The 25,458-nt window shown below is 44.4% G+C and overlaps 1 protein-coding gene across 1 annotated transcript in view; it reads left to right on the forward strand.

Annotated features, from left to right (window-relative positions):
* Positions 1 to 13,241: 13,241 nt before the first annotated feature.
* CCDC85A (coiled-coil domain containing 85A) overlaps positions 13,242 to 25,458 on the forward strand; it is an 83,018-nt gene continuing 70,801 nt past the window's right edge. Inside the window, exons 1-2 of the mRNA XM_075708057.1 lie at positions 13,242 to 13,614; positions 16,319 to 17,234. Coding sequence (XP_075564172.1) covers positions 13,399 to 13,614; positions 16,319 to 17,234 — 1,132 coding nt within the window. The 5' untranslated portion in view covers positions 13,242 to 13,398. The remainder of the gene's footprint in view (positions 13,615 to 16,318; positions 17,235 to 25,458) is intronic.

Below are 25,458 nucleotides of genomic sequence, written 5' to 3' on the forward strand. Positions count from 1 at the left end.
CCTGTAAAGTGCATTGAAGATAGGAAATGCTATAAATTACTATGTACTATTGTTACTATCATTATCCACTGGGTTTAATTAGTTCTCCTACATTTTAATTGGATTATTGAGAAGTAAACTTAGAGAATATGATTTCAGACCAAATGCTATCTTCAGAATCCTGGTGAAGTGAGCAGCTGCCGTGCCCGTACATACAGATAAAACAACTAGCTCGTTTATGCGGATTGATACATAATTCCTTTTATATTTGTCCTACATGAACGTGTGCATCTGCTGGCTTCCGTCTCCCCTAAAATTATCCTTGTCTAAGACTAGGATAGGACACATTCAGCCTGGCCTAGCGATGGTATTTCGACAGACGGATGTGTCAGCGTGCTAAGCAGTGATTTATGTCCCTGGAAGACTAGAAACAAGATTATAGCGCACAGATGAGAATATGCCCAATTTCCCTGTGGGGCCAGCACATTTCTGTCACCCTTTGAAGAAGGGGAGTTAGCTTTAAACCAATAGCATCTTTAACAGGATCTGGTTGTAGGTTTCCTATTTTTTTTTTTTCTTTCCATGTCTAATAATGACAAAACCTGCTGACCTTGTCCTTCATTCCTGCCTGTGGTTCAGAAGGATGTATGGAAAATAACTGTTTCTCTTCAGCCTTATTTATTTATTTCGAAATAACTGCTTTTGAGGGAAGCATCAACATCTGATCCTCTTGGAAGAAAACCTTTGGGAGGTTTTCCTTTCAAATTGGTCCAAACTGCTTCCCCCTGCTCCCCTGCAAGATCAGGGACTTTCTGTGTTTGTGTAAAATTGTAGATGGTCTAGTTCCAGAACCAGCTTTATTTCCAAAGCAGTAATTGGGCAGTTGGCAAATCTTCCCGTCTGCTTGCAGCAAGGCTCTGTGTTCTGCATTTTTCAGGATGTTTTGGTTTTAGTGCTTATAAGACCCCCTGCTTAAACACCCACACCCCCCACCCCCCCACCCCCCCAAAAAAAAAAAGCATTCCAGTGGAAAATTTTGCTCTGATTATAAAAGGCATTTATCAAAGTTAAGTCAGCTGGGATTTTCTGACACATGCCTGACTTGCAAAATTCTCTTTAACATCTTTGCATTTTTGGCACTATAAGGAAGTACTTACCACTTAGATTACTGGAACTGTAAGGGGATTCCAGTTGACAAGAGAAAAAGAAGTAGGCGACATGATTTTTTATTTTTTTTCTTAACTATTTTTTTTTGTATCAACTATTTCCCTCTTTTACTTTTTTCTGTCATTTTCTTTGTGCAAATGTCAGCCTGCTTCTAGTAAGAGATCAGGAATAAGGCTGATCAGTAAGTAATTGAGCAGGGTCCCAGTACTCCTTGCAAATAATGGGAAGTCACCTACTGAAGCCAGTGCGTTTTGGGACAAATTCTAAAACATGACAGCTGTCTGTTTGCATAGCACTGAGTTCCTGATAAAAAAAAATATTGAGGTTTGTCCCCTTTTTTAATCATAGCTTTCTGTTAGTCAGTTCTGGGGTCTTACGTAGTGGCATCTCATCCCCCGTTCTTCAGACTTTGTAGGAGTGAACCCAATTGTCCCTGCCTTCAGATATTAGGAAGTTAAAATCTTTTATTTAACCTTTGAATGCTTGCTATGTCAGCCTAGGAAATCAAGTTTCTGGATTAGATCCTCTTTTATTTCACATGGTGCTGCAGTTGCAAGAATTCCCTATGCCGTGCTCTTGCTTTGTGCACGTTGCTTATCTAACGTTACAAGCAGCGAATACTCGTCCCCTGAAGATCGGGGCGGGGGTTGGCCTCTAATATTGCCTTGTTGGAAGCAATGGTTTCAACTGCAGCCTCTCAGTTTCTCTTCAGAAAGACTCGCCCTTGGCAATTGTCATACGTCAGCTGTGACAATGTACAGCAATTTGATTCTCTTTCCTCTCCTTGTGCATCCCAAACGTTACGGTGTATGTCATCCCTAATTGCTGGGAATTGACTGAGGTTGGCAAGTTTTTGCTGGCAGTTCGGAAGCAATGGTTGGTGCTGTACTTAGGTTAAATGTTATTTCTCAGAATCTCCAAATTGCCCCCCTCTGCATTTTACCTCCGTTTCATTCAGTTTAAAATTTCCACTCTGGTCTGGCTTGCCTGTGGCTGTGCAAGCCATACACAGGGATTTTCTCTACCAATTAATTTCTGTTCTGCTTAAAAACCCAAACAAGTGAAAACCCCCGTGCTTCAGTGCCCACCCATTAGTGCACCAGCGGTTTGTAGAGCTCGTGCATCTCCTCTTGAATCGATTAAATGATAACAGCTAAAAGGAGTGATGCTTAGATTAGCAATCCTGCTTTGGGCGTTCGTTCTCTTTTGGCTTCTGCTGTTCGTGAGGGAACAGAACAGGCTCTCCAGCAAGCGGGCACGGTACCTGCCGCAGGGCTGGGGAGGGGTGCCTGGAGGGGACGCACGGTTCCCCCCGGGATGGCGGGGGCACCCCCATTTCGCAGCGGGGGGACGCCAGGCCCAGCGCTCCCCTCACACGGGCTGCAGGGATGGCCGTGCGGGGGGAGGCGGGGCCTGTTGCTATGGGGACAGCGGCCCTTGGTGGGAGCCGCGTTTTGGTGGGAAGGGGTGTGTGAGGCAGGCGCCATGTTGGCTGCGGCGTGGGAGGTGCGAAGATGGCGGAGAGGGGGTGAGTGGCTAGCTCGCTGTCCCGTGTGCCGGTGCTGTGGGGCAGAGCCACACGTTGCCGTGTGTTTGCCGAGTTATCTTTACAACTAAATGAATTGATTATGTATAATAATGTATATCAGGCCAGCACTTAAAACTTGAGGAGGTTTTGGGTTTGTGTGCGCACCGTACAGGTGTAACGTCGTATTTCTGTTCTGAAATGCTGGAAACGAAGAGGGTTCTGTGAGCGTGTCCAGAGAAGGGCAATGGAGCTGGGGAAGGGTCTGGAGCACAGGGCTGGTGGGGAGCGGCTGAGGGAGCTGGGGGTGTTCAGCCTGGAGAAGAGGAGGCTGAGGGGAGACCTGATCGCTCTCTACCACTACCTGAAAGGAGGGTGTAGTGAGGTGGGTGTTGGGCTCTTCTCCAAGTAGATAACAATAGGACAAGAGGAAATGGCCTCAATTTGCATGAGGGGAGGTTTAGATTGGATATTAGGAAAAATTTATTCATGGAAAAGGTGGTCAAGCATTGGAACAGGCTACCCAGAGAGGTGGTGGATTCACCATCCCTGGGAGAGTTCAAAAAATGGGCAGACGTGGCACTTGGGGACATGGTTTAGTGAGCATGGGGGTGCTGGGTTGATGATTGGAAGGATGATCTTAGAGGTCCTTTCCAATCTTAATGATTCCTAGTTTTTACTTTCATTATAAATGATCCAGCCACCAAACCAGGAGGCGTGGGGTTGCTACTCTCCCCTTAATTGGTTTAGTGGTGGACTTGGTAGTGTTGGGTCAATGGTTGGACTGGATAATCTTAAAGGCCTTTTCCAACCTAAACGATTCTGTGATTCTATGACTTCATAATCTTTTCAGGTTACATTACTGGGTTCATAACTGTTAGACATAATTCTCACTAATACACTCCTTAGAATTCTTCTTTGTCTCTTAATATCCATTTCTCTTCTCATTGCAGACCTTATAATCCTCCTGTTTGACTTCTGCTACTTCTTTAGTGTGGTTTGTTCCTTCATTAGTTTAATGTGTGTGTAGGTTTACAGTGAAAAATGACTATATATTAAACGAGACGGTCTTATTTAACTAGTTCTGCCCCTTCCTCTGCACTTAGCAGGAACCAGAGGTCTAAGGTGTAGCCTGTAAATTCTAGGAGCGTTGTCTTTTTATGTACTATATTAAGGACAGCCTTCTCGTTTTGTTGTTCTGTAGCTCCAACTCAAAGGGGTCATACTCCATGGCGAGAGGTCTCAGATGCTGCTGCGGTACAAATAAGTAAATAATGCTCAAGGTGACTAAATATGCTACAGTCTTTATTCTGTTGAATGGCATTGTCAGAACTGATAATTAATTGCTGGAATCGCTAGAGCCAGCGGTATCTGCGTAAGGCTTGAGCAAGTGAAAAGTGTATCTATTAGCAGGCAGCTGCCGTCTACATTCATGTAATTTCTGGCTGATGGGAAGGCAATGACTGTATAAAACTGCTTTAGTTCCAGGTTAAGCTTGCAACTTCACTAGGCATTGTGATAGTTTCACTGACCTAGCATTAACTCTTCTTTCTTCTCCAACATTTTTTCTTGTTTTTCTCATCAAAAAATAATCTGTGAATAACAATTTAAAAAAAAATTGACAAATGGTGTCTGCTCTCCTGTGTTGCTTTCACTGGGCAAAATGAGAACCAATAAATGTTTTGAGTAAGCCTAAAGAGCTGTGAATGCTGGCTTCTTCATCCATATTATTAGCATGTTGCAGCAGATCACTGTGAGGAATTACCAGTGAACCGGAGACTGAGGGCTTGATCAGATGTGTGATACATACTCTAAAAAATATTACAATATTTTTTAAACTGCTGTAGCAACACAGGGAGTGCATTCAATAGGAAGTATCACTTTCTGTCAGATAAGCTCTGAATGCATTGCTTCATAGGAGCCCAAACATTGAAGGTTCTGGGTTGGGGTTTTTTGGTTTTTTTTTTTTTTTAATTAAAAAGAAATGGGAAAAAAGCCTAGTCCTGAAAAATAAGGAGAAGAAACAGGAATTATCAGAGCTGCAGTTGGTATAAAGGAAGTGAATATTATCACAGCCACATCTGCTAGAGAGATTGTGTTACTCCTGCTGCTTTTTATTAGATAAAAGTTGAAGGGTTTTTGTCTTGGAATTCTGTCTTGCAGAAAGAGCTATACAGAACAAAGCACCCCTCAGATGAAGCATGGGTTTGGGGCTGGCAGTGCAGCATTGCAGGTTAACTCTGAAAAATTCCTGTTAGGAACTGAACTGTTCCTGAGTTGCTGTCTTGGCTCTTGAAGCCAAACAAGGCCTCTGAGAGGGCCCACCGTGACAAACAGCACTCTCGGTGCTGTGGTCTGGCCATCGGCTTTGAGAAGCGCTGCAGATGAACTCAAGAGTTGCAGTGAGGACATGGGACTGATATGGACTGACATGCAAACGTCTTCAGTGTGGGTTCCTTGGTTTTATGCTTTGCTTTCGTTACTTGGTTTCCAGTGTTGTACTCAAGAACTGATTGATGCTTGGCTGGAAAGAATGTTTCTGTTTGTATTTTTAAGCTAGTCTAGTATTTAAAGTGAGTCTAGGGAAATATTCAAAAGAATCTCACTTTGCTTCTCTGTAAATAGGTAATCCTAGTAAAGACGTGAACACCTCAGAATGGGAAGTTGAGATAACTTGGAAATCCCTGGAATTGTTTCCCACTGAGCTCCGCTGTGTAAGCTGTCACTGTGAAGCAGCAAGATACAGGGAGAAATCACCTTTAGCAACAGACCGCTAGTGTCCCTCTGGCAAAGGGGTAAGTGATGGATAAATAACCCATCATTTCACGAAAGCCTACTTTATTGCAGAGAATAACTGAATTTTGGGGAGACTTGTTGAAACCGCAGAGCCTGTTTACAAAATACTGTCCCACCGAGGAAGGAGATGGGTATAAAAAGCCTTCATGTAGCCATGCAGCAGTCGGAATGGGTGGGTGGCTGGCTGATTTAAGTATTTGGGGATAAATGAAGGCGATTCTAAATGCAAAGTACTGTGCTACAAACCATTGGAGGTCTGTCCCATATCCTCTTGTTGTAGATTAGTTTTATTTAAGCATACATAGCTTTATAAAAATACAATGAATAATCCTTTTTCCATAAAAAGGGTTTATTAACAAGTAACAATGATGCCACTAATGAGATGGATTAAAAAAAGAAGCTTTTAGCTTGAAAATACAGTCTTTTGTGTGGTAGAGTCAGGGAAATGATAACAGAGTATGGAGGCTTTCCTCCTCGCTTCATTAGATAGCTGGTTTGGGTTGCGGTTCTTGGGATTTAGGAAGTGTGGCTTATTTGGTATGATGGCTTATGTGAATGGACATGAAGTCTATGAGTACTGGGTTTTGAATAGTTGTCAAGGAACCCACTACTGCAGTCATTTTGTGTCAATTTTCATTCATCATACCAGAGCTCAAACTTGGAAAAAAAAGATACAGAAAGGAAGAGGGGAGGGGGGGAAAAGAAAAGCTGATGTAAAGTACTCAGTGTCCATCAGGGCAAGGGATTTTTCCATGTTCCTTCTTCCAGACAGTGGTGCCTGCCTTCCTGGCATGGTATGGCTTAATTTCCAAAACTTTTTTCTTTTTTTTTCCCCAAGGATTTATCCTACCTTAATCTCATTCCAATGCTTGTGCTTACTAAGTATGTTGTCGGTGCTTAAAGTTATGCTTTAGTCCAGTTATGCTGGTGTGCTAGAGGAGGACAGAAGATCTCCATCCCTGTAGATACAGTGCCAGTATTTGCCGCTTTTTACAAGGTTGGGAGAAGCAAAGGATTATGCTGTAGGGCATGCACTTTTTCTTGCTTCCCACCACATAGTCATCTACTTTACTTCCATCAGCAATAGTGGAAAGAAGCATCTGGCCCCTTATTAACTCACTAATCAAATATGAACACAAAACGAAGTCCAGTGTTACCCAAACGATGAACAGGAGTACAATTAAAACAAACCCACAGATGCTCTGGTTATGCATCTATGTTGGATCCCAGCCAGAACAAACTGTTTGCTGCGCAGAAAAGTTGCCAAGCTCTTCACGATAAAATCAACCCCATAAAAACGTTATAATTAATGATTTCATTCTAACATCTTTGGATGCCTTTAAGTTATTGTTTCAGGTATGTTTTCTGCTGAGTTGGAAAGCTGCCGGTTTCTGTATTTCATTTTGTTTCTAAGGACCAGTCATCTAACCACTTGTTTAACCTTGAGCGGTTATAAAGCACGTTCACTTCCATGCTTTGCACGCATAAACTGGAGCAGGAAGTGCTAATTGCTCTCTACTACTCTGATCTGGCGCATCTTTGGTGGCTGTCCTGAAGGCTCACCGTCACAGTGTGTTTAATCTGCTCTGAATGCAGGCTGCCATCGACGGGAAAGGTCTCGCTCCTCCTCCACCCCTGGGGCTGTGTGTTCTCTCCACCTCCCTTGCATCCGATATAGGTACTGTGAGCCAGATCAATGCAATCATCCACTGGAAAACCAGTCATTATTTTTAAGTGGCTGATTTTTTTTTTAAATTTTTTTTTTAATTGACTCGTGAAGTTGATCCAGCTCACCACGCGGTTGCATGATAGCTAGATCATGAGAAATGTGTAGGTGGCAGTAGGAGGAAGTTCATGGCAAACTTTGTTTCGTAAGAAATTCTTAATTTTGAAAAAAGGAGATAAACTTTTCAACAATTTCAAGGAGAAAAAGTTTTTATTTTTTTTCCTTACAGAATAAATAGAAACTATTTATCATAGGTAATTAATTAAAGGGTTTAAAGTTGAAACTTTCAGAAGTTTTAAAAAGCCCAATGACTAACTCAAGCTGAGCTTTTTTCCCCCTCTCCAGATTGTTAATTTGAAAACATTTTCTTCTAGATTTCTTTTACATTTTCTTGTAGTTGGGAGTACATGAACCTTTTTCTCTCTCAAAAATATTTCTGGGATGAGAAACCTGCATGTTGCCTAGTTTTAAAAAAAAAATGCTTATAGTTGCACTGGAAATTGTATTTGTGGAATTGTTTGTCATCTAGGTTGCAATAAAGCTGAAACATCAGCAAAAGGGTTTACGAATCGCACAGCAGGCCCTCATGCAGCCAGCCTTGTCCTAGGGGTCTGCACTCTCTGCTATTTCCACTCATTTTTCACTTCCTGCAGCCGCTGCTGGTGCGTTGGCTTTGCTGCGGTTGGTGGCCAGTGTGGCTTGGGAGGGAGTTCACAAATGAAACCCTGTCGAAGTAGAGAATGGCGAGGGGCACTCTGAAACGCCAAGGGCACATGGGCATGAGAGCTTTGGAAAACCAACTGATGTTTTGAGTCGCTTTTCCCTTTCACATAACTTACTGTCTTTAATCTCATGTAAAGCTGAAAAGTGTGCCAGTGTATCTGTACCTGTTACAGGTTTATTAAGAGATACACCATGCCTAAGCAATGGGTTCAAGCAAGAGGATGTGAGTATAGTTCCCACTGGCTTGTGAACATAATGAAGTTTGGGTTTGCTCAACGCTGGCTGTTTACTTTTACCTATCGTAAAGTCAGGAGCAAAAGATGAGGATTCCATCTGTAAATGTTTTGAATACCAAGGTGTCTGTAGTGAAGGATTTTGTTTCTGGCCAGCTTTAGCTAGATGGCATTATCCCTAATATCCCTTGTGTGATGGAGTGGGTATGCGATCAAGTAGAAAATATTATATGGACTGCCTAATATCAGTCTATTAATTTTTATATGTACTAACGCTCTGTGAACACTGTATGAGACTCCGTTAGGAAAAGTTTTTCTATATGGTATTGTAAAATATTCTTAGGTGAACGCATTAATCTGACTTATACTGGTCGAGTGAATAAAGGAGGGGTAGCCAGGGTCTGTGCTTGTCAGGTTGGAAAGTGAAGACTCCTACGATGGCAAAAGGGCTTGAGGAGGAGTGGATGGATCCTGTGGTCAATGAGCGCTTGCACAGCTGGTGTTGGCAACAGAGATTTGGCTTTTGTGACTGTGGGACCCTCTTTGCGTGTCAAGGACTGTTAGGAAGAGATGGGATCCACCTGGCCAAATTGGGCAAAAGCATTTTTGCCAACACGCTGGCAAACCTGGTGACGGGAACTGTAACCTAGGAATGGATGGGAGAGAGCTGATGACAAACAGACAAGCGAGGAAATTGTGGGTCAGACTGGCAAGCAAGGGGTGCGGGGTGATGCGGACAAGAGGGACATCAGAAATGACACGTGGGACTGAAGGGTGCCCAGCTAAAGGATATGCACCTAAATGAGGAGGTGCCGAGAGGACAGCATTGTAGGGGAAGCTCTACCGCTTCTCCTGGGAAGTCAGCACAACCGTGTGCCTCTTTGAAATGCCTGTGCGCTAATGCAGAGCACAGGGAACAAACAGGAGGAGTTAGAGGGCTGTGTGCGGTCGCAGGGCCATGATCTCACTGGGATCATGGAGGCAGGGTGGGATAGCTCACGTGACTGGGGTGCTGCCATGGGTGGATCAAAGCTCTTTAGGGAGGGCAGGAGGGGAAGGCGAGGAGGGGGAGTCACCTTTTTTGTTAGCAGCGGGAAGGTCCGGAGCTCTGCCTGGGGACGGGTGACGAGCCAGCGGAGAGCTAACGGGCTAGGATTAGAGAGCGGCCAGCGTGGGTGATGCTGTGTTGGGTGCCCGCTACAGACACACGAATGATGGGTAGAACATCTAGAAGCAACTATAACTAAAATTACTTGAACTTTTCATTTTTAAAGCTCTTTCCACTTCCTTCCAATTTGGGAATGACATTTTTCAAGTCTGAACTCTTCTCAAAAGTATTTTTGGAAAGTCTGAACAAAAACAGTTTAGCCATCTTTGTGTAAAATGACTGCTATGAAAGTATTCATTTGCTATGACACATTTTTGGCAGACAGCTATTGAACAGCTTTAGGGCCTCATTGGAAATGTCCAAAAGTGGTTTTAAAAACATTGTCTAATTATTATTGGTTATAATAATGCTTAGAGACTCCGCCCAGAAATCGGAGAGTTGAAGCGCTAGCTAGTCTGCAAGTGGCAATGAAAAGCCAGTGCTAGCCCTCAAGGACTCGCAAGGGGATTTGCCGGCAGCAGTGGCCGCATATCTGCGTATCGGGGGCGAGCAGGACACAGCAGCGAAAATGTTACCGAGCTGGCAAGCCGTGGTCAGCTACGGTGAGGTAACTGGATGCGGGTCCGCATTGCTGCTAGCGTTTGGCGTGCAGCGTGACAGAATTGAAAGGACGGGGGACTGCCGTCCCCCTTGCCACCGGACAAAGGCTGCAGCGATCCCAGCCCTGCGATCCCCTGGCTCATTTGTCTAGCCTCTCCACTTCAGCCCGGGAATGAGAATTATTCAGGGGAGTGAGACAGTATTGCAAAAAAATAGCTTTAATGTGAAAAATGGTGTTTGTTTCGGGGCAATTGTGATCATCAGCGCTGATGATAACAGCCCAGGTGTAGGAAAGTACTCGGCATTTGAGCAAGGTGGTGGACTATCTGAAAGTAAAGTTTTAAAATTGCCAGGAGATGGGAATAATTATGCCGCACTTCCCACTCTCGTTTGATCTTGTTACAGAAGTGTGAGTGAATGTGAAATTAGATCCTCTCCTTATAGGAATGTTCCAGATTAGTTTCACTTGATATGGTTTTGGTTCCATTATTAGAGCTACATTTATTCCAAACTTTTGAGGTTTGACTTTATTAAACTCTTTCTAATGGCCATACTTTGAGATCGCCTTTCACGTTAATGTCTGTACAACAAAGCTGTGCCTCCTGAAGGCCCAAACATGGAGGTGTTTCATATTGGTGGAGAACACAACGTTCCCTGAAGCTGTTCATTTCGGATCCGCGCTTTCCATGGCACCCCATGATCAAAAGCTATGAAGTGCTACTCCTGGCAAACGCTGGTAACGTTGGGTTGAGGCAAGTGGATGTTCTTTCCTGGAGCTTTTGGATTAAAAATTTTCAGACATTTTTCAGTCAACTGTTTATTTCATGGTAAGACAGACATTTGAACTTTTAAAAATCTAACATCATATGACCTTTCAACTAATATACTGCTGAATTAGGAGAGTAAGAAAAGCCTTTATTTATTGCTGCCTTTTCCCCAAGCTGTTCTTTTTTTAGTTGCATTAAAATGGAATATATTTGGGCATAAAAGATGACAGCTCCTTTTCATGGCCTTTTACTGTATTTTTGCTGCAGCTGGTCAGATGCTTTTATCTAACCCTTTGTTCTTTACAGTGGAAAAAATTTCCGAGGATTTAAGAGAGTGATAGAGTTTTCAGGGAAAATAAAATTTTCACACCATGCTTAGCGCCGATGGGGAAATGGGATTTCACGATGGCAAAGCTCCGTGCTTTGTTGAAACTCTTGTTGACGGCGATGGACTTCAGGGGTCATACTGCAGCCCAGCAAACGCGCCCATGCTTTTGGGCTTCACCCCACGGCACAGGTACCATTGGCAGGAGGGGTGGCAGATAATTCTCCTGCGTCCTGAGGCGCAGCCTGTGCCTACGGTGGCAGCTCAAGCGTGGTTCCCGTGGCAGGAGTTTGGCAAGTGGCTGGTACGGGAGGGAGCTGCTACGGGCTCCTGGGGCTGCCCTTGCTGGGTCGTCCTGGGACCCAGCTGGACGGAACCAGGGGGTCTGGCGTGTCACTGGGAAGTGGAGGTGCGTGGGGAACGGATCAGCTGAACAAACGTCTCTGAATGGCGCTGGGAAGGGAAAACACGTAGGGCTTTTTGCCACGGTGAAAACGCAAAGAGATGGGATAGGAGCAGAAGAACTTCTGTTGTGATCAAGTGGCAGCTGATAGTTCGAGGAGAAGATTAGGAATAAGAACAAAGGAATAGCGTTCGATTTAACCATTCCTGTGGCAGCTTTTAAGTAGGACCAGAGCAGAAAACGATCCTTGGCCAGTCTGGTGGCGTGGCGTTAGCTGGTCTTCCAGCAGGCAGAGCAGAGGGCTGCCGCGGCTCACGGTGCCCGGGGAGCCAGCTGGGGCGGCCCTGCTTGTGGGGCTACGACCTCGTCATCTGCCAGTGCTGCTATCAGGTACTTGAAATTCCCTTCAAGAATCAGAAATCTTCTTTAACGCTTAGTAATTATAAAATTGCAAGACTGGAGGTAGTAAGGGCTTGTTCAGTGAGGCACCCTCCTCTGCGTGCAGAGGTTTTTTCAGGGGGAACGAGGTGGGGTTGCTACTCTCCCCTTAACTGGTTTAGTTTGGACTTGGTAGCGTTGGGTTAATGGTTGGACTGGATCATCTTAAAGGTCTTTTCCAACCTAAACGATTCGATGATTCTGCGATTTAAAAATGGGAATTCAATTATTTACCTAATAGCGGCAGAAGTGCACGAACTGAAGCTGGGATATATCGTAGGATCCGATCTTTGTGAGCGGCATGAATGGATTATCCCGTTTCCTTCCCAACTCACCTGCAAGGCAGATTAACGTGGAGTCTTTCTATCTCCAAGCAAACGGGGAACCGCGAGCCCCTCGCAGCGCCGCGACTGAAGGTTGCGAAGGCCGAGATTCCACTATCGCGATCTTAATCCCTGCGGGGAGCTGGCGTCTCGGCACGCGCCCTTCAGCTGCAGGCGCGAGCGGCGCCGGGCACCGCGACCCGTTCCGGGCGGCGGCTGCGCCGGGCCCCCGGGCCCTGGCCGCGGCGGGGCGGAGCGGAGCGGAGCGGAGCGAGCCGCCCGCCGCAGGGATCGGACTGGTGCGGCGCCACCTGCGCGGCTGCTCCCCGGGGCCGCCCGAAGGCCGGGCTGCAGCCGCGGGGCCGCTGCCGCTCTCCTCGGGGGAGCTGCGGGGCAGCCCCGGCGCCGGCGGCAGCTCCGTCCCTGCGGGCTCCCTCCGAGCAGCGCCGCGCACCCTCGCCAGGCCGCCCGCGGCGGCGGAGCAGCCAGGGGTACCCGGGAAGGGCCGCGGGTGCCCGGGAGCCGGGTCCGGTCCGGTCCCCCCGCACCCCGGCCCCGCTCCCCGTCCCGGGGGGGGGGGGCAGCGCCCGGCAGGTGGCGCCCGCGAGCCGCGCGGGGACAGCGCCGCCCCCCCCCCCCGCCCGCTCGCGCGGGCCCGCACGTGGCGCGCGCCCCGGTGAAAAGCCGCGAGCCGCCCCGCGCCCGCCACTGGCGCCGGCAGCGCCCGCTCGGCTCGGCGGGGCTCGGCTCGGCTCCGCCCGCCGCGCATCCCGCCCCGACCCGGCCTCCGCCGCCGCGCAGCGGGCTCGGCGCTTGGCGCCCTCCCCGCCCGGCGCGCCGGCAGCGCAGGGCGGCCCTGGCCGTGAGGGGCACCGCTTCCAGGGCCCGGCAGCCCCGGCGCGCCGGGCGGGCAGGGCGAGGCGCACGCCGCTGCCGCTGACCTGTTGAAAGAGCCGGGCTCGTCGGGGCTTCCTTTGTCTTGGTCTTTTATTTTTTTCCTCCTTTTTTTTTTTTTTTTTTTTTTCCTTTCCTCCCCATCTCGCCGGGGAAAGTTTGCTCCCCAGACTGTGGCCGGGCTTCCTCCACACCCTTTCCTCCTCCTCTTCCTCCTTTTTTCCAGGATCCGCTGCCTGGGGCCAGGAGCGGTTTCCCTCGTTACGCCCAGCCCGGCGCAGGAGCGGCCCCCGGGCGCCGGGCTCGCCCTTTCCCCCGCGGCGGCGGGGCGGCCCCGGGAGGGCCGCAGCCCCTTGTTGGAGGGGTGCCCCCGGGCTGCCGGGCCGCCAGCATGGCCAAAGTGGCGGCGGAAAGTTGCCCGGCGCCGGGCGAGGACTTGTCCAAGGTGTCGGACGAGGAGCTGCTCAAGTGGAGCAAGGAGGAGCTCATCCGCAGCCTCCGCCGCGCCGAGGCCGAGAAGATGAGCGCGATGCTGGACCACAGCAACCTCATCCGGGAGGTGAACCGCCGCCTCCAGCTCCACCTCGGCGAGATCCGCGGCTTGAAGGTAGCGGGGTGGGCAGGGTGGGACCCCCGAAGTTTCCCCGGTGTCCCCGCGCCCCCCCCGACTGTCCCGCCGCAGCGATCTCACCAGGTGGATGGTCCGGGAGGAGCCGTCACCGAGAACCGCGTGAAAAGCCAACAAGGGCTGCAGTGAATAGCGTTTGATCCCGCTTAAAAATTTAGTGTCCGGTTAAGAGGTGACCAACTATTCGGCAGGCTGTGGAGCGCAGCTGTTGTACGCTCTGCCCCAGTACGCTTCGGGTTGATGAAAACGCTTGTCTTGTCACTTTTGTGTTAGGCTTCACTGCTTTTTAGGAAGGTTAAACGATCCTGTCTGAAGTGCACACGAAAGGATAGTGTGCGGAGCTGTAGGCGTTCAAAAGGTTTTGTGCAGCTTATGCTGTTTTCTGTCACTATTTTAAGACGACTTTCTCGTCCATTGGGCAGCCTGGTAGGCTGCTGGAGAGAGCCGGTCGTTTCTAGGGTGCATGCAGTGTGTGGCAGGTGGTGGCAAACCCTTGGACTCAGTTTCGGGATGATCAGAACCGATCCCTCGTTTATTGTCTGAAAAAGACGGCTGATAACGCATCTCTGATCAAACCATTTTTGATTGCATACTTCTGCAGACTACAGTGAGAGGCAGACCAAGTCTGTAATGACTTATCCCTTCTTAATTTAACTTTTTGTTGGATGAGAAGCATAGTCCCTAACGTTTCCTTCCCAGTTCTGAGGATTGGGAAGCTAGCTTGACTGCTTGCAGGTAATTACCCTGATGTAGCATGTACATGTGTATTAGAGACCTAGAAAGTTATCTTAAAGTAGGCACAACTACAAAACACTTTCTGTCTTGTTGCTTTAAGAAAGGACATTGTTTTTAGGAAATTCCTTCAGTGAGCTGAGATTGGAGGGAAGGAGAGGAGAGACAGAGATGCAGTGTGGGCTTTTCAATTATTACATGAGAGGATGTTAGAAGAGAGTTCTTGACTTGTGGCATGGCTTTAAGCAACCAAATTATTGAGAAAGTGTCTTTGATAATAGCATGGCATAGAAGAAATAGCATGTGGGGGAAGACTGTTCCCGTCTCCCGAGTTTTCCTGTTCTGTGAAGTATGAGGGTGTGTGTGTGTCCCCTGTCCTCTTTTTTTACCCCCAGACACCATATATTGTCAAAAAGACCCATTAGTGATAGTTCTTTAGTAAAAATAAAGCTTATGTTTTAAATGTAAGTTAAATTACAAGAGTAGTATCTTTCTCGCAGTTACATGCAAAGGTGTTGTGACATCATATGGATTTATGCATCATCCCGATAAGTAACAAAACCCACCAAGATGTGTAGGAAGGAGTGACAAATTCCTCTCTCAATTCTGAACTCCTTAAGTGACGTTTATCTTCCGCCTTTTGTTCAGAGGCCTCAGCTGGAACTTTTTGAAGGAATTTGGCAGAAGGAGGTTTTGAGGCCTCCGCTGGTGCCTGCACATCCACCTCCTTTGTCCTGCGTGAAATGACTGGTCCACGAGTACCAGTGACCAGCCGCGCCTGGTTTTGGTGGATGGATGCCTCCTGCTTCTGACTGTTGAATTGTGGGCTTCCACTCCCAACTTTTTTCCTCACTCCACCATGGGGTCATTTTAAATATCTCTCACCAGCACGGATTTTTAAGGGTGCATTGTAGCCTCATTGAGATTTCTCCTTTGTCAAATATGGGTTGAAACTGGTCAAGTTCAAAGCTATTTTCAGGCAAAGATCAGACAAACACGTGCATGCGTGCACACAAATCCGGTAGAGTTACAAAAGCTTCCTTTTCTTCAGAAACAGTGCTAAAATTGTCTTTCCATAAGGCTAAATTTTTAACAGTTGTGGCTAATCTCTACTTCTAATATCATACGTAAGAAGGAATGGATATTTAGATGGGAGAAAGATAAATATGGCCCCAAGCCAGTTTAGTAAAACTAGGAGGATAAAATACTGAATGTTTTCTTTGGCATATTATTCTGCTATAGTAATAGCTTGAACACTTTTGCTTCAGACTGTTCCTCACTTAAAGAAGGGTATGGAATCATGTATTTCATTCTGTTAGGAGTGAAAAATCCTTTAAAGCAGGTTATTTCATTTCAGAGTGGTTGAAGCAATTCTGATTAAGTGATGACTGACAAGGTTCTTTTACGCAAATCTGAAACAAAGCCAAACAAAACCCAAATGTTTTAAGTCTCTGAAAAGTTCATCTTTATATGTGAATACATTTTAGGGAACAGAGAGTATAAATGTTAGTAATTCATTATTTGAGATTACAATTTCTGATGTGCCTTGCAGTTTTATTCAGCAGTAACTTGCAGGTGAATATTTCTAAAGGGAGTGAGATCATCATGAGAGTGCTTACAGTCTTTGCCCAGTTTGGGAGGTAAATTATTCTGGTACTTAGCATGAAAATTATTTAAGCACCTGCAACTTTTATGCTGTATCAGAAGTTAGTCTTTGAACCCTTCAAGATTAGCTCCACATTGTAGTCCCTCTTTAGTGGACAACAGCTTTGTTTGTTTGAAGCATGATGCCGTTATCGTATGCCAGATCTACACACGTAATTATTTATGCCTCACCTGAGTGCTTAGACGATGGGTTTATAACAGTGCTGTTCACTGGCTTGTATAGCGGTAATGGTGTAGCGTTAATTCTTTAAGACACTTCTCTGTCATGATTATCTTTCTTTTAAAGGATATCAACCAGAAGCTGCAAGAAGATAACCAAGAACTGAGAGACCTTTGCTGCTTTCTGGATGATGACAGGCAGAAAGGCAAGAAGGTGTCCCGTGAATGGCAGAGACTGGGCAGATACAGTGCTAGTGTTATGCACAAAGAGGTTGCCTTATACTTACAGAAGCTGAAAGAATTGGAAGTGAGGCAAGAAGAAGTGGTTAAGGAAAACCTGGAGCTGAAAGAATTGTGTGTGTTGCTGGATGAGGAGAAGAGTGGTGGAGCAGGCAGCCGGAGCTCTATCGACAGCCAAATCAGCCTGTGCCAGTTAACCGCAACGAGTACTTACATACGAGACGTCGGTGACGGGAGTAGCACTTCTAGCACGGGCAGTACAGACAGTCCAGACCATCATAAACATCATCCAAGTACTAGTCCAGAACATCTTCAAAAAACTCGGGGTGAAGGAAGCCCTGAGCATCAGAAACACAGGAGTATCAGCCCAGAGCACCTCCAGAAGCCCAGGAGTTCTGGCAGTCCTGACCATCACCTGAAAGGACCAAGTCCGGAACATCACAAAACCATGGTCAAAGCACCTGAACAACAAAAGCACAGCAGTGGCAGTCCAGAAACTATCCCAAAGCACGTTCTGAGTAGTAGCCCCGAACACTTTCAAAAGCAGAGGCCTGGTAGTAGCCCTGAGCATCAAAAGCACAGCAGTGGCAGCCCAGATCACCTTCAAAAGCACACGCCGAGCGGAAGTACAGAACATCTCCACAAAGTGAGGGGTACGAGCCCTGAGCATCTCAAACAACACTACGGAGGGAGCCCGGAGCATCTCAAACATCTCGGTGGAGGCAGCAGAGAAGGTACCCTCAGGAGACAAGTAACGGACGACCTGTCACCTCACCACAGAAGTATATACAATGGAATGAACGGTGGGTCAATACCTTTGGGGAAAACTCCCTTTGAAAATGACTAAGGTAGAGTCAGTGCTATTTCAACTATTTCTGGAAAAGGAATAACGTTTTATGGGAAATGAAAGGTAACAAGTCTGGTGTAAGCATTATTCCTTTAGCAAGTGAATTAACCGGAATATACCTGTTTCTCCATCCAGCAGGTGTTGGGTGGATTGAAAAAGTAGAGGAAAAGTGCATCTTGAGTGTTGGCGTAAGGTATCAAGAAGCAGCTCTTGGCCTTGATCCCGCTCTGTGGTTGGTAGATGTAAACTGTTTGTCCCTAGGTGGATTTCTGTTTACATCGGAGAGGAATTGCATATGTTTCTTGTCCTGCCTGTATTTGAGTGGGCAGAATGGAGGTGAATGTCTCCAATTTCATTTCCGTGTTCCTAACCTACCCTGTCTGTAGCTTTAAAGATTTTTAAATTTCCTGTTTATTGATGGAAGGCTTCTTTTATCCTTTTCCATAAACTTTGGAAAAGACCCCAGATGAAGAGCTGGGCTCAATATAAGTGGATCTGATAGCTCCTAAAGCTTTTCAAAGCCTTGAGTTTACATGTCTTTAATTATAACAAATTAAAAATTAAGGAAGATCTTAAGAGTTTTGGTTTTTTTGCATTGTTATTGCTGCATTTTAGAAAGATACTGAATAAACATGCCTAGCCTTTAAGAGCTGTATACCCTCACTGATTGAAATTAATTCCTTTTTTAAGATAGTCACAATTTAAGTATTTTGCTCTTTTGAAAGACAAGCCGTTGCAACAGTATTGAAATGAATGAAATACAGCAAATGAAATTATTAAAAACAAAGTTCAAACATCCTACTGTGCTGTAGAAATAACTTTTTATAGACTTAGCAGAATTTCTGTAGTCTGCTCCATTTTGTTTCTGCTATGTGTTTTGAGATGTTTTCATGAAGGAAATTAGCATCATAGTTGAAACCCCATTTCTCAGACCTTTACACTTAGATTTGAAGTCAAGCACTGAAGAAAGTGAGGATTTTGCTTTGGTAAATTGTCTTGGATGGAGTTCATGTGTTTCCATTTTATAAGCAGCTGTGAGAAGTTGCATTGACATCGGTGGAACTTACCACTTGTTGTTGGATCTGCTTGTGAGATGGAGGAGACAGGGAGCTCTGTGCTGGGTGCCGTCCTCATCATTTATCACGCCGCGCCCTCACATTGGTCCATTTACCTATCGTGATTAACTTACAGAATGCCTTCAGTTAAGATAACCTGCTCTCTAGGGGTAAATCCAGATTACTTTCAGTGAAATGCATATACTTGGCAGGGCTGAGGAACCCCAGAGTGGTAAGTGTAGAGACTTCTCTTTTTAATGATTTTAAAATGATCAATAAGATCAGTGTGTGACATCTGTGTGAAGATGCGTAATACGTAAGTTATAGAAGTTGGTCTTACAAAACTTCCATTAAATACTGTATTTCCTTCTCTGTTTGTTTCTGTTTAAAATTGACCTGGCTGTAAGTAGCGTGAAGTATGGAACCAGACTGCATGAATGTGGCTTCTTACTTGCACTCATGACGTTCATCAATCCAGTCACTCGTTATGTAGAAAGGTGATCTAAGGTTTTAAGTATATATTTTTAAAACTCAGGCACAGACAAAGATATGGTTTTTTTGTTTGGTGGTTTTTTTTCTGCTCCCAACATGATGGGCTTTCTGATTTTTTTTTTTTTTTTTTTTTTGTCCAAACAGTCTTGTTAAGAATTTGGCTGTATTATTAACAGTGCAATGAAAGCAGTTGTTACTTTAAAGCTCAGTTGACTGGCGTCCTTTGTGCAGAGTATTCAACTATCTACAATTTGGACTCGGGCCACAAGATGCTGGAGGGGGGCAGCTGTTGATTTGGGAGTCTGTTTATTGACTTTAATCAGAGCCTTGCCTGTCCTATGCTTCATATAATCGTTTTTGCAGAGGACTTCTCTCACCAGTAAGTTGTCAAACCTCTCTTCTTTTGTATTTATATAATTTGATGCAAGTGTGAGGTTTAATTCTGACATTTGTCTGACCTGGGTCAGCAGTAAAACTCTTGACAGCTTTGCTCTGAGGAAGAGGCCTTAAACTTGAGGAAATTACTTGGTCTTCACAGCAAAGCTGAATCGTTTTGGGTTTTTTCTGTTTTGATTTTGTCAGCTACTGTAAAGTTGTGGAGAAGAACAGTTAATATGGCCGCAGTAAAAGTGCTGACATTATCACTTGTTATTGTTGTGAAAGCAACTTCTAAATCTTAATTCGCATGGTCTGTGTATGCCTGTGTACGTGAACCTGCCAGTCGAGTATAGATGGGGAACTGTGCATTGAGCTGTAATGAAAATCCTTGTCTTTTGCATCTGTTGTAAGGAATGGTGAAATTGTGAAAATGTGAGTTAGAAAGTGGCATGGAAACCTGGCCCTAAACTCTGATGAGCAATATAAAAGGATACAATTTTCGGTTCTTATCCCAAAATCATGTAGTACGTATACTATGTCATGTTGGTGGAACCTAGTTTGTTTTCAGGTTTGGAGTGTATCTAGCTAGTAGATGTTTGATGGCACATCTGTGTGATTATTTTGCAGGGCACTTCTAATCTTATTGCAGTACTTGTGGGCTGTCATTTGAGCAGCAGGAGTGAAGCGTTTGTGATCCTAAATGAGGAGTAGCAGACACTAACATCTTTTGACTCCTTTTATAAATAAAGGAATAAACCAACGCCTTTTAACTGTGTAATCAGAAGATACCAGACTCAGTACAGGCCTGTCCCATCTTCGTCGGTCCTGACTCTGAGTCTGGGCTGAGAGGAGAAGGTATTCTTTGGCATGTCAAACCTCGGTCTAAAAAGTACTATACTGTCTACCTGAAATTGCTCTTCCTAATTGGGAAGCATGTTTGCAAACAGCCTAGCTGTTCCTGTTGAAATGAGACCTTCCGTATGCTGCTAATGGCTCCCATCTACCCAGAGTTCTGGTCTTGTCAGCACTTGGGTGACCACAGGGAAGCGATGTACGCAGTAGCGTACACTTATCTGTACCAGAACCTTGGCTGGATGCAAAGACGCGGGGAAGGGAGTTAGAGTATTTAAACGTTTCTGACAAACTCTTAAGCTAAAGCAGTTGCAATGTAATATTGCAGTGCTATCAGAAATACGACATGTAGCTGTAGTCTGCTTTACAGGATATGGTATATGCATTAATCATTTAGGCTTCATGCATATTTTAAGCTGTCATGAGGTATGTGGGAAGTTACTTCAGTCTGAAGCTGTCTTTGGTCCATAGGCACAGCTGGAGGAATAAAGGATGAGGTGATAACATTCCCTTTCATAATTCTTCTAATTTTCTATGATCAAAGGCTTGATCTTGGTATTTTTTTCTTGAATGACATGTCAGCTGTCATTGATAAGATTTATAAAGCTTTAAAAAATAATTACTTCAGGGTTCTCCTACTTATTTTTCTGAAATGGGTGTCCTCAGCCTTTGGAGTGACAGAAAATGGGATGTGAGAACTAAATTTGGCTTCATGTTTGCTAATTGAAAACATATGTATTTCATTTTAAAGGCTCTAACCAAATAAAACATGATAACAATCTTTTGCGGTGATCACACCTAAACATTCTGGGTAATGAGCACAGAGGTATTTGGGATAGAAAGATTGCTGAAATTAGAAAATACCAGCGGTAAACACTTTTTAAGGAGAACATTTTTATGCAACCTAGAATAATACCTGACAGTTAGCTCTGACACAAATATGTGGGGTATAAGTGCCTCTCTATAAATTAATGTGCTTTCAGCATTTGCAATCTAAGTGGTGTTTTTTATTCTAAGCAATTTATTGTAAACTTTCTATTTTAAGAAGTCCTTTGTTTTGCTCTGAGCTTTGACTTTTGTGTGAAAGGAAAGTATCAGAAGGCTTTCATGTGTGCTTTTCGCTTCCTGCTGAGGTTACTAATGAAGAGAAGTAAAACTGCTGAGTAGGACTGCGTGTACTGCTGGAGGTGTGAGGATTCTTACAGAGCAAATGCAACAGCACCTCTCCTTGAGCAAAGGTGTGTGTGGGCTAAATGGAGACTCAGCTTAGATTTTGAACAGTTTCTGCTATAAATGTGCTTCTTGTAAGGAAAATAAAGTCAGAAAATACTGCGCTGAGTAAAAAGGGGAAACTGCAGTATGACTTCAGAGAGAAAAAACTTGGGTGTGTGACTTGAGCTTTCCTGATGGCACCCACCACTGTACATTGGCCATTGGGAGCCCGATACAACATTACTTACTCTTGAGAGTAACCTGTTTTATAAACAAAGGCTACAGGATTGATGGATTTTTTTTTTTTTTTTTTCTTGCAAGTATGAAGTAACCTACTGTTTATTTCAGAAGTTTATTACTGAGTGTAGAGCTCTGAAACTTTGTCAATCCAAGTCTTTCAATTGAATTCCACAGGTTTTATGTCAAATTTGTAAATTAGTTACTACACACTGTAAGAGAACTGGGGCATGATATGTGAATATGTGTGTAACTAGAGCATACTGCATTTATTACCAAACTCATTTTTTGTGGAGTAATTTATCAAGTTGAAAGCGTGGCTTGTAATATCAAAACAATGAACCTACTAGAAACTCATGTTGTAGGGCTTTTGGGAGAAGTTTATGCTTACATATCCTTAACTTCACTGACAAAACTAGTTTTTGGTTTGAATGTTTTAGTATAAGGTGGATCATCCAACAAAACTATCGATATGTTAATGGGAAGACTGATGCCTCCCCTTATAACAAAACTTGGCCTTGTTTCAGTTACGTGGATGTTCAGCGCTTGGGTTACTGAAAAGTTGAGTGGATGATCAGAGCGGCAAACAGACTGGTGCTGACCGCCGAGGTTTGCTTCTGTCCCCGTCTGTTTGACGCTAGCTGGGCAGTGGCACCCCACGTTACAGTGGGAAGTACAGGAAGGATTCAGCTGAACAACCTCTCTTGTTCCAGGACTATGAATACGCCACAGCCACGTGTGATACACAGCACGTTCTGTGAAGTCACTACTCCCAAGTTTTATACTTTTTCCCTTAGGTTGCATATCCTGCTACGCCGGTGACTTTGTTTTGCGGTAAGGACTTGATGCTCGTTCAGTCTTTCTTTGATGGAAGCAATGACACTTTCACTGCAAGAATCAGAGCAGGGAATATAGATATATTCTCTTTAACCCATCACCAGTGTACCACTTGTCTTTTAGAACAAGGTCTGTGTTAGGCCCTGATGGCTTTCTGTGTGTTAATAAGGTGGGAGGGAACTGGTGACAACTACACGGCTTCTGCCAGTGAGTTCCTTACTCATTTTGGCCAGCTCACGTGGCATACCACGGTTCCACGGAAGCGCTGATGGAGCCCATTCAGCAACTCTCCCTTCAGGCCTGTGAATAGTGCCCTTATCTTCCAAGCATTTAACCAGTACGAAGTGGAGGTTAGCGGCTGTGCTGGCTGGCTGATTAATTTGAGATGTGTGGCCGTATCTCTTGTTTTGAGTGTCGGTTGGAACTTCACTGACATTTGGCCACAGACCTCCAGAAGTGAAAGGCGAACAATAAATCACAGTGCTGTTATTGACTGTGTCTCGACGAACACTCTGCAAGCCAGCGCTTGTGTGTACACCTTGATGTTGCTAGTGCTGCACCTAGGATGGATCTGACCTACTAATTTTGTTTGTGTGTTTGTTTTGTTTATTTCATTGTATGTTTTTAAAAATAATGTATTTTCTGAGTAGTGAGTGGGAGTTTGTTTTGGTATGTACTGAAGACAACAGAAAAGCTTATTTATTTTTCAAGGCGATTGGGTCAAGATGCAAGACATTTGCCTTTACCTCTGAGAGCTCATCAGGAGCTTGCACGGCCTTAGTGTTGTCTGCCTGAGATACGTGGGCAGATTTTTATTTTATTTTATTTGTTTAGTGCCAGAATGGAGAGTCCTCACATTAAAGCCTTGTCTGAGTCCTTGCTTGGAGAGAATACCTTTAACCTGAGGACAGGACCTTGTGTAACGTAGTCCTTTGCACAGCTTTATGAGCTACAGTGTTATGATTTTATAATCGTAAAATACGTTTTTAGAATTATTACAGTGATTAAATTGTCAAATTTTCTGAACTCTGGCAGTCATAATGCAGAGTTAGAATATTATAATAACTCTGGGTAGGTGCTGCTTGCTTAAGAACTTCAGCCTTGTAGGGTATATTATGTGTGTTAATCTAAACGGTGTCCTGTCTTTTCTGTTCTATCTATTAATGGATTTTTTTCTGAGTTTTTTTAAATTTTATTAGGAAGTTAATAACGGAGAGTTGCCACAGGTTGTGCAGGGATTGGAGATGAAAGGGTTAACAGTTAGGGAAGAGCGTAGCAGTCAGTATAGCGTGGGGTTAAAATTTTGTACTACCATTCGCACACAGAGTGCATAGACGTTGACGGGTGTCAAGGACAGTGAGGCATTCCAAATTACAGGGTATTTAATGAGGTATAATAAAGCTTTGTGTACATAAGAAGATGACTAGCAATGAAAATTCATTGGCTTCTGAGCCAGTAAGTCATGTCTTAATTAGTAAACTGAAGCACAACTTATCTCAGGTCTTATTGTCATATACACAGATAGACTGTTTCTGAGAGAGCATTGAGAATTATCTTCAAGTCATGATCTTGATATAAATCTTGCCTGCACGTACTTCTTGAATAGCTATAGGGTGAGCTCTGTTAAGAGAATCAGCTAGGACTGAAACACTGAGCTTTGAATTTTGCTTAATGCAAAAAGAAGTACATCTTAATATACCACATTCATACTTGTGAAAAGATAAAAAATGAGACAGTGCTTGTGTTATGATCGGTTTTACCACAACCGTATACTTGAATCTGTAGAAGAGTCCACTGTAACCATCAGTGTTGTTGTCTGTCTGAAGATAACTGCAGCATTAAGCCTTAGTAAAGAAAAAGGGATAGAGCACTGTACCATGGAATTTGGAGAAACATTTGAACAGGATGCTCACTTGTAACTGAACTCTTAAGCCACTCCAGCAGATTTAGTCAGCCCCTCATGGCTGTGAGATGGCGCAGAGCCCAACAACAGTTAAAGTCCTGAGAAGTATCGTATGTTCCTTTGGATAATACAAAATGAAAGATGATGTGGGAATCCTTGGTGTTTGGGAGAAGAGGTCTGATTCATCTGGTCTAAGGTGAACATCAGCTTCTAAGTAATAGGAAGAGGGTGAATTTCACTCTGGTGTGTTGTTCCATTGCTGTTAGAGGCACACAAAAACTTTTGCCATTATCTAAAACAGCTGGTCCTGGTCCCTGTTGGGAGGGGAAGATAAAATACTGATTGCATTGGTCTGATCCAGCGTGGCAATTTCTAATTTCTGTAAGGTGGTTCTTTTGGTTATTGTTCCTTTGTATGGGGATGCAATTTTTCCACACACTCGTTCTCCAGCTGTGACGTATAATATTCCTCAAGGACTTAATAATATGGTCTTCACCGTTAGTGCAAACTTGAAGTACTGTGAAGGGTTTTAGTAGTGTTCTTCGGTTCCTTTTTATATATGAATTAAGAATCTTCTGTAATCTTCGGGGCGTTCACAATCAAGAAATGTAAAAGCATAAACGAGGAGAAAAATTTACGCTTCTGTCTTTCCCCTCTTTGTGCTTCTTTTGAAATAGATCACTTCTGATGGGATTTTCAGACAGTATCATAACAGAAAGATACCAAACAAAATAAGAAAAAGGCAGGATTAGCAAGGAAGAAGACTTGGACAGTGGGACTGAAAGACAGACAGATATACTAGTAATAACAGTAATCTCTTTTGGAGGAAATTAATTAATTAGTACAAGTATAACGTGTGTGGGGGAAGGATATCTACTAAAGTTGTCTTTAAAAAAAGAAATATGCTATTGATACTAGTCTGTGCACATTTAGTGGTTTTGTAATACCTTTTTTGTAAGTTGTTTTTTTTTTTTTTTTTTGAACTTATAATTTTGCAAGATACACAAAAAGGAGTCAGGATCATGATTTGGGATCTGTCCATGAGCATTTGGTACACAGCATGAAAATGTTTGCAAACTTATTGATTGTGAATGGGAAAGCTGCTATCTGAGCTAGGCTGTCTTAAAAGATGAACAGTTATGTGAAGGCCATGAATAATAACGAGTCTTAGTTCAACTTGTCAGTTCTGCTATAAAACTTCTGGCATATTTGCA

This window comes from Pelecanus crispus, chromosome 3, assembly GCF_030463565.1.
Source record: "Pelecanus crispus isolate bPelCri1 chromosome 3, bPelCri1.pri, whole genome shotgun sequence".
In the NCBI taxonomy this organism is placed as follows: domain Eukaryota; kingdom Metazoa; phylum Chordata; class Aves; order Pelecaniformes; family Pelecanidae; genus Pelecanus; species Pelecanus crispus.